Genomic DNA, 18782 nt, shown 5'->3' with positions numbered 1-18782 from the left:
TCTTCAGGAGATGAAGGGAGAGGGACATCCTTGCTGGCAGGACGACGATCAGGCTGCTGCTGGGCTGAAGGACGAGGACCAGGACCAGGCTGCTGCTGGGCTGAAGGACCGGGACCGGGAGCGGGCTGCTGGGCTGAAGGACGAGGACCAGGACCAGGCTGCTGCTGGGCTGAAGGACCGGGACTGGGACCGGGCTGCTGGGCTGAAGTACGAGGCTGGGCTGCCGGTCGAGGGCCGGGACCGGGCTGCTGGGCTGAAGGACCGGGAACGGGCTCGGGCTGGTGCTGGGCTGCAGGATGAGGACCGGGACCGGGCTGCTGGGCTGAAGGCATCTGGGCATCTCCTCCAAGGCCATGGGCATCATGAACTGCTTCGTGAGCGACATCTTTGAGCGCATCGCCGGTGAGGCCTCTCGTCTGGCTCACTACAACAAGCGCTCCACCATCACCTCCAGGGAGATCCAGACCGCTGTCCGCCTGCTACTCCCCGGAGAGCTGGCTAAACACGCCGTGTCTGAGGGCACCAAGGCCGTGACCAAGTACACCAGCTCCAAGTAAACTGCGCCGCTACTGCTACAAACCAACGGCTCTTTTAAGAGCCACCCACTTCATCTCATCGACCAATCAGAGAAGCGTTAGTCCATTCACTGTGTCAAGTACAATAGACCTCACATTAAATAATCGAATATCAAATACTATGAAATAGATCTATACACATATACAATATAGTGTATTCTTAGAGAAATATTATCAAATAAAGTGTACTTTTCAAAGTGAAGCACACTATAAGATAGTTTGGCACGCTGATGTGACAAAACTAATGTACAATTTGCGGCCATTAAAGTATATCCAATCAAATGTAATTATTAAACATAACATTAATTATCAAAATCAGGAGCTAATCTGATCTCCTCAAGTAAAAGTGCATTAATGTGTAATAATATAAAGTCACAATGATAAAATTAAATAATTTTCGATCCACACATATTAAAATAAAATGTAAAATGATGTACTATGTACATTTATATGAAGTTATATAGGCCTATACAACATATAGGGTTTATACACAATCAAGTGTTTGGGAAAATATGTATTTTGTGAGTGACTTTTGTGAGAGCCTTCTGTGGAGCAGATGTCTACTAAAATAGCAAAATAATAAAATGTGTTGTAAAAACAATGTAAAACGATTGACAGCATTAATGATATAGCATTCAATGTTACAATGTTAATACATGTCGTATTGATTGAAGTCATCTACTAATTAACTAAGTTAACTTATTGCATATGATAATAATAAATAAACACAATGTCTTCTGGTTTTGCGAATAAATATGTAGCAGGTGTAAACAAATGTAATATTAAAACAGGAGAAGTGCTCTTTTGGTGTATGTGGGTGGCTCTTAAAAGAGCCTTTTGTAGAGGAAGTAGATTATCTGTTTACTTCTTCGCTGCTTTCCTGGCTGGTGCCTTCTTCACAGCTTTCTTGGGAGTAGCTGCCTTCTTGGGAGTCGCTGCGTTCTTGGGTGCTGCCTTCTTGGCCACCACCTTCTTCTTCGGGCTCTTTGTTATCTTCTTCACGGGGGTTTTCTTGGCAGCAGTAGCAGGCTTCTTCGCCTTCTTGGGTGTTACTGCCTTCTTTGCTGCTGGCTTCTTAGCGGCGGGTTTCTTCGCTGCTGCTGCTGCTGCTGCTGCCGGCTTCTTGGCTTTGGCTGCGGGCTTCTTCGCTACCTTCTTGGGCTTCTCGGCTGCCTTGAAGGAGCCGGTGGCTCCGATTCCCTTGACCTGCACAAGTGATCCATTCTCGAGTAACCTCTTCACGGCGCGTTTAATGTGAGAGGTGTGTTCGTAGCCCTGAGCGGCCAGCGCCTTCTTCACAGCGATGTAAGAGATCCCTTTACGGTCCTTGGAGGCGGTGACCGCCTTCAAGATGAGCTCAGCGGCTCCGGGACCAACCTTCTTGGCCGGCTTGGCTGCCTTCTTCTTCGGGGACTTGGCTGGTGCCTTTGCTGGTGCCTTTGCTTTTTTTTTTTTTTAATAAAACTTTATTTTAAATTATTTGGCAGTACATGATATACACAAGTTACATTAATAATACATATAAATCGCAATGCATACATATATAAATAACATAAACAGAGAGAACGTCCATATTCCAGAGAGGCTTAGTTCGGTCACAGCTTCAAAATGCCCCATGGCAGAGTCTGGGATTTGTCCAGGGTTTTTCTTCTCCTTAGTTCAGAGATTATTTGTTTCACGATGGTGCCACTGTTTATTATCGTCTGATTTAGTATCATCTTGCACCTTGTCTTCCAGATTTTCATACATGTTATACAAATTACTAACTGAAAAAGTTCCCTGTGTTTTATGACCATACCCTCATCCAGAATACAATACATGATTGAGGCATATTCTACGTCGAACTCCAAACCGATGCCCCGTAGGAGCGACCACACCTCCTCGGCTCTGTGGCAGTCCATGAGGAGGTGCTGTAAGGTCTCATCTTCCTCACAGTTTATCATGGGGCATGTTTTAGTTTTCACATAGCAGCTCCATGAAACCACAGCTCTGACGGCAAGTCTGTTAACCGATATCAGCCACCTCACGTCTCTCATGCTCTCTGATATCTGTTTACATTTCACTAATTTCAGGACTTCTTTACCTTCGTCAGGGTTTAGGTTTTTGTATGTTATAAAACCTCCATATTTGAAATCATTTACCATTTTAAAAATCACTCTATTCTGTAGTCCGATCCAATCAATCCCTAAATGTTGAACTTCAGTTGTGAAATCACCATAAACTAATTTATAATATGGACTATTTCTAGCTCTGCCTCTTCTTTTGTTCCATCCCTTTTTTCCATCCTCGACCCAAGGTGCTTTCCTATTTATAGCAGCCGAGATGTTTTTTACAAAGGTAATTTTTAGTTTAATGTCCAGGTCTATGGCTCCCAGGCCTCCATATTCCCTACTTTTAAATAACAAATTACGTTTAGTAACCTCCCTTGTTGTACCCCACACCAAATTGACACACTGTTTGTTTAGTTGCATAATTATTTGGGCTGATGGGGGAAAGATGTTTGCTAGAAAAAGGATCTTGCTAAGTATGAATGATTTTATTATGTTTATTCTTGATTTATAATTTGTATTTTTATTCTCCCATTGTTTAACTTGTTCTTTGACTTCTCTTAGTTTGTTCTCCCAATTGAGTTCAGCACAGTTGTCGCTACAAATAGTTATTCCAAGTATTTTAATTTCTTTTTTCACTTGAATGTTGATGTCGCGTTTGGTATCGTCGGCGCCGATCCAAACACCTTCAGTTTTGTTGTGGTTTAATTTAGCTCCTGATGCCAATTCATATAGGTTTAGGTGATTTGTTAGAACATCCATTTCTTGTTGGTTTTTTATAATAACAGTGACATCGTCTGCATAGGCGATGGCAGTTATTTTGGGCGCATGGCCAACTGGTGTTCCTGATATTAAACTGTCATTGTTTATTATTTTAATTAATGGATTTATGGCTAGCACGTATAGAGCTGCGCTTAGAGGGCACCCCTGCTTAACCCCTCTTTCAACATTAAATGCATTTGTCAACACACCGTTTACATTTACACAGACACAAGACTTAAAATACAGACACTTAATCATGTTTATGAAGGCTTCAGGAAATCCGTAGGACTTCATCACCGACCATAAATAATCTCTGGATAAATAGTCGAAGGCTTTTTTTTGATCAAGTCCAATAATAAAGAAACCTTTTTCTTTTTTTGGTTTATTTATGATTTCTCTTAAAATTGATAAGTTGTCCCACATGAGGCGACCTTTTATAGCACATGTTTGCTCTTTATCTATTATTTTATCTAATATATCTGTTAATCTATTCATTATTATTTTTGCTAGTATCTTATAATCGGTATTCATAATAGTTAAATGTCTGTAATTATCTATATCAGTTTCATCATTTTTTTTATATAGTAGAGACAAGACACCTTCATAAAATGAGTCACCCATACAACCACTGCTGAGACCTTCATTAAACATAGAGGTCAGTAAGTTTAAAACATCATCAGATAATAATTGATAAAACTCAGTGGGCAGACCATCAGGACCGGGGCTCTTACCGACATTCAGCTCTTTCACCGCCTGGATCACCTCGTCTTTTTTAATTTCACCGAGAAGGAAATCAAATTCTTGGATGTTGTACGGAGGGATAGTTCCCAACAGAATTTCAACACAGTCCGTTTCAATGTCTATTTTTTTATATGCTTCAGAACATAAATCTCTTATCACTTCCCGTTCTGTTTTTCATTATACACAATACAACCTTCTTGATTTTTTATACATTTGATGAATTTACTTTGGATTTTCTTTTGGTTGGTTTTAATGGCTTGAGCCAAGTTGCCTCTTTGATCTATTTCAGATGTATGCATATTATATGATTCCTGGTTTAATTGATCAATTTCAGTTTTTAATTTAGATATATTTTCTTTTACCGTTTTAGTTTTAACTTTCATCTGCTTTAAATGAATGTATTGTTTGATTAATGATTCATATTTAATATTTTTTGCTTTATTGAGTTCCCTACATTTAAATTTGAAAAAACATTTTAACCTACTTTTTAATGTTTCCCATAATTTGATGTCAGAGTTTGTTAAGCATCTCAATTGTATAATTTTTTGTATTTCCAGTTTTAATTCTGTTGAAACACAAGTATTTTTTAGGCACTGTGTGTTCAGTTTCCAGAAGCCTCTAATGGAAGGGGCTCCGGAGGACAACGACGTTTGGGCCAAAAGATGATCAGAAAAGTCACTAAAAATGGTTCTGTAGTTGGTTACAGAGAAGTGATTCGATACATAAATCCTGTCTATACGGGTTTTAGTTGTTTTGTCATATCTCGTGAAATCCATTCCAAAGGGATTCAGTGAGCGACAGACATCGATTAGGCCTGCATCGCTGCAGATTTCTTTCAGCAGTTTTCCTTCCGCCCTCAGTTTAAAGACAACTGTACTACACCTATCTATATCTTCCGTTATTGTATTAAAATCTCCACATAATATAATTTTATAACCAACTGTTAAAACTTCTCTAAGTTTTCTAAATATGTGTAACTTATTTGTTGCGTCAGGGGCAGTATAAATATTAATAAGACGATATTTTTCATTTTTATAAAAACAATCCACCAAAAGCAGCCTTCCTGGAATTATGTCCCTTCTTCTAATAATAGTTATGTATTTTTCCTTGAAGAAGATGCCAACTCCATCAGCTCTGCTATCTCCGATGGAGATAATACACTCTCCTTTGTGCCACATTTTACACACATCGTCAACATCTCCGGTGGTACTCAGTCTAAGTTCCTGCGCAAAGAGGAAGTCATAATCAGTGTCCAATAAATATTTCATTTTCTTCTCTCGAAAGTTCTTAGACTGAATACCACGTACATTCCAAGTAGCGACGTTTATGAAGCTCATGTTGGATTTATATTGTCTCTAAATTAGCCCGTTTGTCTATTTCGTTCAAGTTTCTACTTGCAGGTCTCTTTTTTTTAGAGACCTCAAACGGGGCTTCCCTCTGAGCCTCACTCGGGGGGTCTAGATAATCCGGAGTAGGTGAAAAAGACCCAGAGTGACTCTCAGGGGGAGAATAGAGGGGCATGTTGACTCGCTGACCAGCTGTAAGGCTGTCAGAGCTAGAGTCAGAACCTGGGCTTTCGCTCACACTCTCATAGTATTTATCATCTCCAATCTCACTGTCAGAGCTGTACTCACTCTCTACATCACTGTCGATGGTTAGTTTGCCTTCACCTGACAGGGGTGTAGAGTCGTCTTCAGGAGATGAAGGGAGAGGGACATCCTTGCTGGCAGGACGACGATCAGGCTGCTGCTGGGCTGAAGGACGAGGACCAGGACCAGGCTGCTGCTGGGCTGAAGGACCGGGACCGGGAGCGGGCTGCTGGGCTGAAGGACGAGGACCAGGACCAGGCTGCTGCTGGGCTGAAGGACCGGGACTGGGACCGGGCTGCTGGGCTGAAGTACGAGGCTGGGCTGCCGGTCGAGGGCCGGGACCGGGCTGCTGGGCTGAAGGACCGGGAACGGGCTCGGGCTGGTGCTGGGCTGCAGGATGAGGACCGGGACCGGGCTGCTGGGCTGAAGGCATCTGGGCATCTCCTCCAAGGCCATGGGCATCATGAACTGCTTCGTGAGCGACATCTTTGAGCGCATCGCCGGTGAGGCCTCTCGTCTGGCTCACTACAACAAGCGCTCCACCATCACCTCCAGGGAGATCCAGACCGCTGTCCCGCCTGCTACTCCCCGGAGAGCTGGCTAAACACGCCGTGTCTGAGGGCACCAAGGCCGTGACCAAGTACACCAGCTCCAAGTAAACTGCGCCGCTACTGCTACAAACCAACGGCTCTTTTAAGAGCCACCCACTTCATCTCATCGACCAATCAGAGAAGCGTTAGTCCATTCACTGTGTCAAGTACAATAGACCTCACATTAAATAATCGAATATCAAATACTATGAAATAGATCTATACACATATACAATATAGTGTATTCTTAGAGAAATATTATCAAATAAAGTGTACTTTTCAAAGTGAAGCACACTATAAGATAGTTTGGCACGCTGATGTGACAAAACTAATGTACAATTTGCGGCCATTAAAGTATATCCAATCAAATGTAATTATTAAACATAACATTAATTATCAAAATCAGGAGCTAATCTGATCTCCTCAAGTAAAAGTGCATTAATGTGTAATAATATAAAGTCACAATGATAAAATTAAATAATTTTCGATCCACACATATTAAAATAAAATGTAAAATGATGTACTATGTACATTTATATGAAGTTATATAGGCCTATACAACATATAGGGTTTATACACAATCAAGTGTTTGGGAAAATATGTATTTTGTGAGTGACTTTTGTGAGAGCCTTCTGTGGAGCAGATGTCTACTAAAATAGCAAAATAATAAAATGTGTTGTAAAAACAATGTAAAACGATTGACAGCATTAATGATATAGCATTCAATGTTACAATGTTAATACATGTCGTATTGATTGAAGTCATCTACTAATTAACTAAGTTAACTTATTGCATATGATAATAATAAATAAACACAATGTCTTCTGGTTTTGCGAATAAATATGTAGCAGGTGTAAACAAATGTAATATTAAAACAGGAGAAGTGCTCTTTTGGTGTATGTGGGTGGCTCTTAAAAGAGCCTTTTGTAGAGGAAGTAGATTATCTGTTTACTTCTTCGCTGCTTTCCTGGCTGGTGCCTTCTTCACAGCTTTCTTGGGAGTAGCTGCCTTCTTGGGAGTCGCTGCGTTCTTGGGTGCTGCCTTCTTGGCCACCACCTTCTTCTTCGGGCTCTTTGTTATCTTCTTCACGGGGGTTTTCTTGGCAGCAGTAGCAGGCTTCTTCGCCTTCTTGGGTGTTACTGCCTTCTTTGCTGCTGGCTTCTTAGCGGCGGGTTTCTTCGCTGCTGCTGCTGCTGCTGCTGCCGGCTTCTTGGCTTTGGCTGCGGGCTTCTTCGCTACCTTCTTGGGCTTCTCGGCTGCCTTGAAGGAGCCGGTGGCTCCGATTCCCTTGACCTGCACAAGTGATCCATTCTCGAGTAACCTCTTCACGGCGCGTTTAATGTGAGAGGTGTGTTCGTAGCCCTGAGCGGCCAGCGCCTTCTTCACAGCGATGTAAGAGATCCCTTTACGGTCCTTGGAGGCGGTGACCGCCTTCAAGATGAGCTCAGCGGCTCCGGGACCAACCTTCTTGGCCGGCTTGGCTGCCTTCTTCTTCGGGGACTTGGCTGGTGCCTTTGCTGGTGCCTTTGCCGGGGCGGCGGCGACTTCAGTGGGAGCTTCTTCTGTTGCCATGATGCTATCAGGAGGATTCTCGGGTCTGATGAGACGGATAGAGAAATCCCAGCGAAGAGAGGAACTTAAACACACCATGAGAACCGTAGAGACTCAACTCAGTGTGGCTCACACAGGAGCTGCCGAAAAACTGTGCCACTTTGTGTTTTCTCTTCAGCGAAAACTGTAAAAAATACACATTTAGAGAACGAGTTGAATTTCAAAGGTTAATCGAATTGATAGCAGATGACTTTATCTTCATATAGAAGCCAAATAAAGCTTTAAATATTGTTGTTTTTCCATTGGGAAGGCTTTAAACCTCCTAAAACTGCTGCCGTGAGTGGTACAGATCTGCGACTTTTCTCTGTAATCTCTCTCTTAAAGGATTTAAAATACATTATAATCCCACTAAAACTTGTAATATAGTGAAATGAAATGTTGGATTAAAGACTCAATGTGAAACAAATCCAAATTTGTCAACACCTTTTAGTTAAACAGAGGTAATTCTGCTGTCTGCAAACACACTCAGGACAGGCCCTGGCTGTGTTCTAAATACAGTCTATTACTCAACAGTGAGAGACCTTGATTTAGCACAGCTTTTCTCATGTATCACAATACAACTATATTGATATAGTATGAGTATTATCATATATTTTTACATTCTGAAATGTGTTGGACAGATAGATCTAAACCTGTAAGGTCACAAAGGCTCTCAAACAGACACTAACTCTTGGTAGCAGAACTCCCACTGACTGTCAACATCAGACAAGTATTATCACTTTATTATTTGTAGAAAATCAGAGAAACATACACTTAAGTGAAGGAATTAGAACCATACACCAGCACAAAGGCTTGGAATTAGTTATGAAATAATATTTTTCATTAACACTAGACTGTTAAATCTCAATTTTATCCTAAATGGATTATTAGAATCTCAAATAATTTCCTAAATGTGAGGCAAACTAAATTGAATATAAACATAATGGTGTATACAACTTATCCTGTTTAACAAGTCATTGTTTTAACCACATTTTCAAATAAATAACATGACCTCTTAAGCGTCTCATAATATTAGCTTTATCTCCATCCCTCACAAGGGAAGGTGTTTTACATTACAAATTAAAGGAATAAATATAGGATATTTTAATACAAAAAACAGTAAATCAAACAATCAAATGTCCATAGGATATATCAGGGTTTGTTGTTATATGTGACACAAAATAAAGGAAATAGACCTCATAAATGTAAAGAGACAACACATAGTTTGATCATGGAACTTGTTAATGAATTTCATGTCAATTTTTTCATCTTATTTTGGTCATTAATGTAGGCTTCTGCTCTTCTTACTTTTATTCGTAATGAAATACCTATTATGTAGTAGTTCGGAAAGCTCAAAATAAGGTACCCAAACAGAGAATATCACAAAATTGAAAAATGAAATGGGTAAAAATAACCAAATCATAACGAGAAAAAAGTGCTCTTTATAAAGAGAACCACATTTAACCTTAAGAGGGAGATTATATAATAATAGAGCTTTATATATATAGCACTTTTCATACAGCACGTGCTGCTCAAAGTGTTTTACAAAATGGCAGACATCACAAGTAAAAAATAAACAAGAAATTCCCCTCAGATCAGATGTGAAGACCTTTACAGATACATGCAGCAACATATAACATTTTAACAGGTTAAGAGACACAAGGAGGCAAAAGGTATACAATCATATTAATAAGGTAATACAATCAAGTAAATAATGATTCATCTCGGAAAGATAATAAATAATATAAGATAAAACCCTTTAAGATAAATAAATATATACTTATAAAAGTAGGTGAATAATAAAGACTAAAATACTTTAAAGGGCGGCTGTCGCTAATAAAAAGCCAATCTAAAAAGATGTGTCTTTAGCTGTCGTTTAAACACGTCCACTGAGTCCTCTCTGATATTTCCTGGTGTTCCACAGTTTGGGAGCGTAGTGGATGAAAGCCTCACCCATTTTATTTTGGGGGACTTTAGGATATTTAAAAAGTTGAAGTGGACCTCAGGGCTCGTCCAGGGCAACACATCCCAGGGACATACAACGAGACTCTGTGAGATACGTGGCTGCCAAACCATTAAGAGCTTTAAAAACCACTAAACATTTTTTTAAATAAATTCTAAAAGACACTGGCAGCCGATGTAGTTCAGATAAAACAGGAGTAATGTGCTCTCTTTTTCTGTTTTTTGTTAAAAGCCTGCGGCGGAGTTCTAGATAAGTTGAAGCTTTTCTATTGATTTTTTTTGGAAGACCAGCGAAGAGTGCATTTCAGTAGTCCAACTTACTTGATATGAATGTATGAGCTTTTCAGCCTCTGGTCGGTTTAAAAATGAGCGTACTTTGGCAATATTTCTTAGGTGAAAGAAGGCTGTCTTAGTCACCCTGCTTATATGAGGTATACTATTTAAGTCTGAATCTAATTTCTTTATATACTTGATATACTTTAAATACTTGATAAAGAAGGCATGCATCAGTACTACCATACATTTATTATGGCAGAAGATGACATGGTATTTTACATGCAGAAGGCAAAGAATATGTTGTACTGCATCTGGTTGTATTGTGTAGCATCATTTTTGGGGATTTTCTGTCCCTCAATTCTTTGCATGCATACATTTGAGAAAGAGGGTCAACCCAGTTGCAATTGTGCTTCTCCATATCCATACTACATATGTGCTGTAATAGGAGGAGACCTGAAACTAAAATGTATTCCCACATTGGGATTTAAAGAGAGCAATCTCTGAATTTAGATAAGTAGATACTGTGGAAGCTAAACCCAACAACAAATATATTATTTGTTTAATGTTCAAAATGGGTGTTGCAACATGCACAAATGAAACCTAAAAGGGACAAGGAATCAATCAGATCTTGCCACAGATCACATCAAATATATAAGAATATATGATAAAGTATTGCAAACTGTTTAGATTTAATGTTTAATTAGTGTTAATGTTATCTTTTAGACGCTTCATAACATGTCATTTGAAACAACAATTAGTTATTTTCAGGTTCAACTGAGACATCAAAATACAGTTACCATTTGTGCAAAGAGCTGTAAAGAGTAAATCATGTATGGAAAAGGACCAGTGGGGGTGGTAGATTCAACATGCAAAGGCTTTATTGTCATATGCACAGTACAGTGTAGACATGGCAATGCAAATCTTAAGTCCCAGGCTCCTCCAACATTGCAACATATTTATATAGGACAAAAAACAATAAAACTGATAAAAAAACTAATTAAATTAAAATAGTGCAAAAAGAAACCGTAGAATCGATTAGAATAAAATAGTGCATTTTATGTTGCAAGACAAATGTGAGGTGAAGTAAACTTGATACATAAATAATAATAATAATAATAAAACATAAATAATAATTAAAGGTGGGGTAGGTAAGTTTGAGAAACCGGCTCGAGATACACTTTTTGTTATATTCCATGGAATGCTCTTAACATCCCGATAGCAATGAATATCTTAAGTGCTTTGACAAAAAATCCATAAAAAAATGTCATCTGTGGAAGCTGTAATACTGTAAAAAGCACGACCAATCATCTGAGCCAGCCCGGCTAAAATAACTGGATGGCCTACCTGCCTGTCAGCCTTCCATCTGTGCACAAACTTATCTCGTGCCCTCATTGGTCATGTGCGCGTTCGTGTGTGTTGGAGGAGGGGCTCTGTAAGGAAGTGGCAGATTTTCTCCGGTTGTGTATTTTCAAATTCTAGCGATCTCGAGCCGGTTTCTCAAATGTACCTACCCCACCTTTAATACATTATCTCAATAATGCAGAGATTGTTTTAAGTGACCAAGCTAATGAAAGAGTCTATATAGATGTAAATAGAATAAGATGGACAAAAACAGAATGTACAATTGTTTATTGTAATGATATTTATTTGGACTCAGGCATTAAGCAGAGGCTGTCTGTTTCAAGACCCGAATCACCCAATTACGGGTGTGTTCAAGTTGGTGCATCACAAGATTCATGTAAGAAGTATTTAAAGGCAAAACACAAAAACATACATAGATTAAGTTATTTTAAAAGGTTTTCAGGTTATGCGTCGACTAAATACAGAAAAGTATACATCTTCTTGTCCTGCAATTTATGTTATTTCTAATGTTATTTGGTTAACATTTCTGAATAAAAACAATATAGGCCTATTGTGGTGAAACTGCTGGTCATTCATCGTGACCTTGAGAATATATGTGATAAACAGTCAGAAGATAATGCTTTATTTTAAGAGTATGCAGAATACCAATACATGAGAGAAAGAAACAAGCACCTTTAACCTGTGTTAAATAATAAATAAAGTTAAAATCCTAGTCAGACATGTGTGGAGCCAAAACACCTAAGAAGCCTATTTAAAGTCTCTAATTTTCTGAGTCTAAAGTTTATTAAAGGTGTTTCTTGGAGCAGATTTTGTGAACTATTGTATTGTAATAGTCTTTAATGAGTGTAACAAATAACTCAAGTAATCAAGTTTCTCAAAAACAGCCTCCGATTTAAATGTTCCAACTGTTTGTGTGTTTTTTGTAAATGCGTTTCTGCTGTGTCTTTTAAAGTTAAACATACGAAATTAAAAGACGCAAAATGTATAAATAAAAATCATAAAAGTGATATGATAAAGTATAGAGGAATACACTTTATATGATTGACGTGTTATCGGAAAAAATAGATGTACTGGCATATAGCCTACTGTAAATCACTCCAGCAGGCAAACGGCAGGTTACTTAGTTTTCTGAAGAAGAACAGATAGGCCTACATGTTATCAAAGTGTTACATTAAGTTAAATTATCCTAAATGAGTGAAGTGTAAAAGAAAACATACCGACTCTCTATCAGAACCGGAGTACAATCCCACGACTCTTTTGAGTGTGTTTGCAGAGACAAAACTAACCTCTGTTTAACATTAACATATTTATATTTGTAAACTTTGTTTAGGTTAGGTCTTTAACCAAACATCTTATTTCTATGCCCAACTAGTTTAAGTCGAATTTGAAAGTATTTTAAAGCGTTTAAGAGGGAAATTAGAGAGGAAAGTCACATATTTATGACTCAAACGGCAGCATTTGAGGGAGGTCGAAAGGCTTCCCATTAAAATAATAACACAATATTGAGGTCAATTTCACTTTTACATGAAGATAAACTCCTTTGCTATCGTTTAAGGTGAAGTTTACAATATATGGTTCCCTCCAGGTGTGATTTTATTACATTTGTTCGTGAAGAGAAAACACAAAGTGGCACAGTATGCCTGCTGCTCCTGTGAGACAGGCTGCGATTGAGTCTCTACGGTTCTCATGGTGTGTTTAAGTTCCGCTCTTTGCTGGGATTTCTCTATCAGTCTCACCAAGACCAGAGAATCTACTTTGAAAGCAACATGGCAGAATCCGCTCCCGCCGCCGCCGCACCGGCCAAGTCCCCGAAGAAGAGAGCCACCAAGCCGAAGAAGGCAGGCCCCAGCGCCGCTGATCTCGTGCTGAATGCCGTCACCGCCTCCAAGGAGCGTAAAGGGATTTCCTATGTCGCCCTGAAGAAGGAGCTGGCCGTTAAAGGCATCGACAACGCCAACCAGGTGAAACGCGCCGTGAAGAAGTTGGTTGAGAATGGAGCCCTGGTGCAGGTCAAGGGATCCGGAGCCAGCGGCTCCTTCAAGGCAGCCAAGCCCGCCGAGAAGCCCAAGAAGGTAGCGAAGAAGCCCGCAGTCAAAGCCAAGAAGCCGGCAGCAGCAGCGAAGAAACCCGCCGCTAAGAAGCCAGCCGCCAAGAAGCCATCCGCCAAGAAGGCAGTAACACCCAAGAGGGTGAAGAAGCCTGCTACTCCTGCCAAGAAAACCCCCGTGAAGATCACTAAGAGCCCGAAGAAGAAGGTGGCGGCCAAGAAGGCAGCACCCAAGAAGGCAGCGACCCCCAAGAAGACCGCAACCCCCAAGAAAGCTGTGAAGAAGGTGGTTAAACCAGCTGCCAAACCAGCGAAGAAGGCACCAGCCAGGAAAGCAGCGAAGAAGTAAACAGATCATCTACTTCATCTACAAAAGGCTCTTTTAAGAGCCACCCACATACACCAAAAGAGCACTTCTCCTGTTTTAATATGACATGTTTATATTTTGCAACACCAGAGTACCTTATGTTTTACAAGAAGTTAATTAACTGATATAAAGATGACTTGTATGAAACATGACTAACATGTTACCTGATATACTACATTCATCTATTTCCTCTTAGTACAATACATTTTTATTATATTGTTATAAAGACATCTACTTACATATTCTCTCTAAAACATTATCCCTTACATGTATATCATCAGCCTATCATAACAACCTAGTGAGGCTGTCCAACAACATAATCTCTGACCCAAACCATGTTCTGAACAGTGAATATGAACTGCTACCATCTAATTGGAGATACAGGGTCCCACGATTCAATAAAGTCAGACTGAAGCACTCCTTTGTGCATCAGTCAATCCTCACAGTAAATACAGAGCTACATCCCAGATCAAATGCACGTTGAAGGCTCTTTGAGCAGCTTTTCTCTCACTGATTGTGCTGTTATGTTAAATGTTTGTTGTTTGTGTTTCATGTATTTTTGTCTGGATATTTGTCTGTTGATGTTGGACATGGAGCTGCTGTGACGCAAGTCAAATTTCAGTCTTGATCTGACAAATAAAGTAATATCGTATCGTATCGCATTGTACATAAGAGAAATTAAAAGACTAGAAATAAAACATCCAGAGAACAAGGAGATGTAACAGCTAAACAAGGAGATGTAACAGCTAAACGGACAAAATTAGACCGTTTTTTTGGTCATACATCGTCCTCGAAATCGAGCGCTAACGTTAGCAATAGGCGCGTTCACACCGGAGTACTTTTCACCGTACTTTTCGCGTTTAGTTCCGTTAGTACCCCTTATGTTGCGTTCACACCAAAAAGAGCACTTAATCCCGGGAACTTTTACCCCCATTTTTAGTGCCTGCTGAGAGATGGTACTTTCCTGGGGGAAAAAAGTGCCCCAGTTCTGATTGGCTGGGCGAATTGCAAACCACGCCCCGTAAAACTCTGAAATGTTTTGTAGAGCCGCCATTTTATTATCCTCGCATTGGCATTATTAGCATTAGCATTCGCCCAGCGCACAAACGCAGAGAGACTAACTTATGGCAACACAAAATAAAACATGGGAGCGGTGGAGATGAGGAGGTGTCGGCGTTCTGGTGATTTACTCGGAAGGCTTCAGTAGAAACTGCTGGGAGTCCCAGCAGCTTCTACTGAAGCCAGTCCCCAACTCCGGGGACTTCCGGCCGGGGACTCCGGGTGGCAGTATACGCCGTGAAGTTGTTTGCGGCCTGCCGGTAAACCCAAAGCAGAAGAAGACGAAGTGACGTCAGGGGCTCATTTGCGTAATCTTCCCCCAGGGAATTTATTCCGGTGTGAACGCGGGGTAATAAGTGCCGGGGCACTGAGTGCCGGCACTGAGTACGGCAAAGTACTTGGTGTGAACGCGGCTTTTGTTGACGTGCAGCGGCAGCCGGAGCCGGAGGCTATTGATAGCTCACCTGCCTCACCACCATCATTGCCATCTAGCTCCACAAGTGTAGCTGTATCCGTGCCGTGGCCGTGGCTGTGCAACCTTCTTCTCCAGCCAGCCAGGAGGAGAGGCTGGATTTGGCTGTGCCCAGCGGTGGTCCAACAGTTCCCCCAAGGGCCCCAACCGATAGGGGACTCTATGGCGCTATTGAGACCCCCGACGCCAAGATCAAAAGCTATATTATAGCAACCGGTCTATGTAGGCCTACAGGCCCATTCCCCAGAGACAAACATCAAGGAAACAGGTTTAATCCTCTTCTTAGTTCGCTGTGCCGTTGTCAGGCTGTGGTGGTCTGAGTTAGCCTATACATGTGGCGCTTCTGAGTGGTTGTGTATAGAGAGGCGAAGTCCCTCCCTTTCCGGGGGAGCTCCATGGGACCTTATTTCGGAAAAAGTATGTATTGAAGTCAATGGGGAGAGAAAGATTATCTTTCGATCCCGTTTGACTTCAATACATATTTTTTCCGAAATAAGGTCCCATGGGTCGGAAGTAGATGGGCGGGACTTCGCCTCTCTATGTCCGTGCGTGTGTGAGCGCATCAGTGTGCGCTTATGTTTGGGGCGATGGGGGGATGGGGCCCCAAAACAATATTTGCACCGGGGCCAATCACAACCTTGTTACGCCACTGATAAGGCACCTCTTGTTGCTAGAGAACTATTATTTTGTGCGAACCTAAACTGAAAATGTCTGGAAGAGGCAAGACCGGAGGAAAAGCCTGAGCAAAGGCCAAGGCTGAAGTCGAATAGTCCATTTAGCTTAGGAACCTTCCTAACGGAGTGAAATGACCCGGAAGTCCCTCAGTGGCAGCCATGATAAGTGCCGTTCGAATTCTCTAGATGAAAGGAAAGGAGGTTTCAAACTTCCTTTATAACCTCCTTTAGCTTAGGAACCACTGGACCTCCCTCACCGAAAGGAGAGGAGAAAATGCTGCCCCACAATGCCTTGCAGCCGCAGCATTTGCCGTCACACAACAGTCGGCCGTTCACGGAAACAACCGATTATGACCGAGAAATTATATCATGAAAGTTACGGTGCTTATTAAGCTTTTTAAAACGTATGTGGTAACTTGCCAAAGTGCTTTGTTTTGAACGTTCATCAGTATTATAATCTTTTTATAATATTACTGAAATGATCAAATAAAGTCAACATTTCACAGTCTTTACTGAGCTGTGTGGGGTTTGTTCATCTTTTAAAAGATGTTTGAATGGTGATATACACAGTGATAGATGTTAAAGACTAACGTTTATAATAAATACATTTGCATTGATTTTAAGATATTTTCATAGTTCATACAATCATACGTATTGGGATCATTTGTATTAATGTGGACCGGAGGGAGAGGGTGACGAGCATAAGTTTCACTTTCCTTTTTTATTTCAATTCCAACTTTGGTCATGAAGAATATGTTTCTCTGTTGTCCACGTTCATAAAGCATAAAACAACAGCATCAGAGACACTGCTGCACTTGCAGTGTGTCATTTCATGATAAGACACTTGAATCTAACTGGGGGCTGTCTATAACATACAGTTTAGTTTAAACAATATTCTTCAAGATGTTAATATTTACATGCTTATCTCATCTTGAAATAGTGCTGTAATAGTTTGTGCCATGTATGTTTTAGAGCTACTAAACTAACTCCTAACGGTATAATATACAATGGTCACATTAAAGAACTGCTAATTGGCTAAAAGATAATAACTTCATTAATATATGTACCTAGATGTACCTAATTTCTTAAAATGCTAATACAAAATAAATAAAGAACTGTTAGAAAGACCAAATGTGTTAATATGTAATCCACTACAATAGAGCCACTATTTTCGTTCTGCTCCAAACATTTGTTGGTGAACACTGACATCTGGTGGATAAAGGCTGGAACGAAATATAACCTGTTGTATTCATTTCAAAGTGCGTGTGGGCAAAAGATACAATTGAGTGCTTAAATGTTACGGTACGCTATTGATCGGTGAACTGCAGACACCTGCCAATAAGTAATACTGATATAGTGTAGTGTAAACTGAGTTAAACACTAATGATGGGTCCAACAAACGTTGTGGCTTTATTTATGTGGAATGACAGAATTGTATTAATAATATTGTAGAATAAATTGTAAATAAGCCATCTGTATGTCAAATATGTCTTATATGTCTTAAATGATATGATGAATTGGAAATGGGGGACCCTGATGTAAACAAGACGAAAGTCTTTCTCTGGTCTGCATCCCCTTAACAATTGTATGTTTTGAGCTGTACTGTACTGTACCCAATATACAAGCTGTTAATAAACTTTTCAATCAATCAATCAATCACAGATGTAGAAACCATACCGCTATTCATTTGAGAATGTGGTGATTAACCTGCTGGATGTACGAAGGAAATTGTGAAAAGGAGTTTGCTTTCGTTGAAATTAGGCTTTACTTTAGAGGCTACAACCCAACAAATACAATTATATCATTAATAGTAATTTAGGGTTATGTTTCAAGTTTATATTGCTCTATAATGTGGGTGTTTTTAGTCGAGTGACTTGGTGTAATATACGAAATGTTGTATATGTTGTACACCTCAATACATATCGGGCGAGATCACTGTTCTGGGCCATTAAGCATTTCTGTAGTGAAGGGGGGAATATTCTTTAGTTGAAGTGGGTGGCTCTTAAAAGAGCCTTTGTTGTTTGTTGAAGCGGGATCAGGGTGTTTACTTCTTGGCGGGTTTCTCGGTCTTCTTGGGCAGCAGCACAGCCTGGATGTTGGGCAGCACGCCTCCCTGAGCGATGGTCACTCCTCCCAGCAGCTTGTTTAGCTCCTCGTCGTTGCGGACAGGGAGCTGCAGGTGGCGGGGGATGATGCGGCTCTTCTTGTTGTCCCGGGCGGCGTTTCCAGCCAGCTCCAGGATCTCAGCGGTCAGGTACTCCAGCACAGCGGCCAGGTACACCGGGGCTCCTGCACCGACACGATGAGCATAGTTACCCTTCCTCAGATGCCTGTGGACACGGCCGACGGGGAACTGGAGCCCGGCCCGGGAGGAGCGAGTCTTGGCCTTCGCCCTAACCTTTCCTGCACCTTTTCTTTTTCTTTTTTTTTCTTTAGAAAACTTTATTTTAAATTATTAGGGCAGTACATTATATACAAGTTACATCAATAATACACACATCACACTAAGTATAAATATATAAATAACATAAGGAGAGCACGTTTTACTTATGAGGCTCAGTTAGGTCACAGACTCAAGATGCCCCATGGCAGAGTCTGGGATTTGTCCAGGGTCTTTTTTCTCCTTAGTTCAGTAAGTATCTGTTTCACTATGGTGTTACTGCCGATT

At 40.6% G+C, this 18782-nt stretch overlaps 2 protein-coding genes across 3 annotated transcripts; one reads left to right on the top strand and one right to left on the bottom strand.

Moving 5' to 3' along the window:
* Nucleotides 1-1196: 1196 nt before the first annotated feature.
* LOC117500380 (histone H1-like) lies at nucleotides 1197-8303 on the bottom strand. 2 transcript variants are annotated; one of them, XM_034153300.1, is made up of 2 exons: nucleotides 7830-8303; nucleotides 1197-2012 (listed from the first exon to the last, which is right to left on the bottom strand). In XM_034153300.1, the coding sequence occupies exons 1-2, from the start codon at nucleotides 7953-7955 to the stop codon at nucleotides 1437-1439; spliced, it is 702 nt and encodes a 233-aa protein (XP_034009191.1). In that variant the 5' UTR covers nucleotides 7956-8303; the 3' UTR covers nucleotides 1197-1436. The 2 variants fall into 2 exon arrangements, with proteins under 2 accessions (XP_034009191.1, XP_034009192.1); XM_034153301.1 differs by lacking the exon at nucleotides 1197-2012 and having other exon boundaries at nucleotides 7012-8303.
* A 4933-nt stretch (nucleotides 8304-13236) lies between these two features.
* On the top strand, nucleotides 13237-13955 carry LOC117500383 (histone H1-like). Its single transcript, XM_034153305.1, has one exon. The coding sequence runs from the start codon at nucleotides 13262-13264 to the stop codon at nucleotides 13889-13891; it is 630 nt and encodes a 209-aa protein (XP_034009196.1). The 5' UTR covers nucleotides 13237-13261; the 3' UTR covers nucleotides 13892-13955.
* The last annotated feature ends 4827 nt before the right edge of the window (nucleotides 13956-18782 follow it).

This window comes from Trematomus bernacchii, unplaced genomic scaffold (assembly GCF_902827165.1).
Source record: "Trematomus bernacchii unplaced genomic scaffold, fTreBer1.1, whole genome shotgun sequence".
In the NCBI taxonomy this organism is placed as follows: domain Eukaryota; kingdom Metazoa; phylum Chordata; class Actinopteri; order Perciformes; family Nototheniidae; genus Trematomus; species Trematomus bernacchii.
This window is presented reverse-complemented; position numbering and strand designations above follow the sequence as displayed.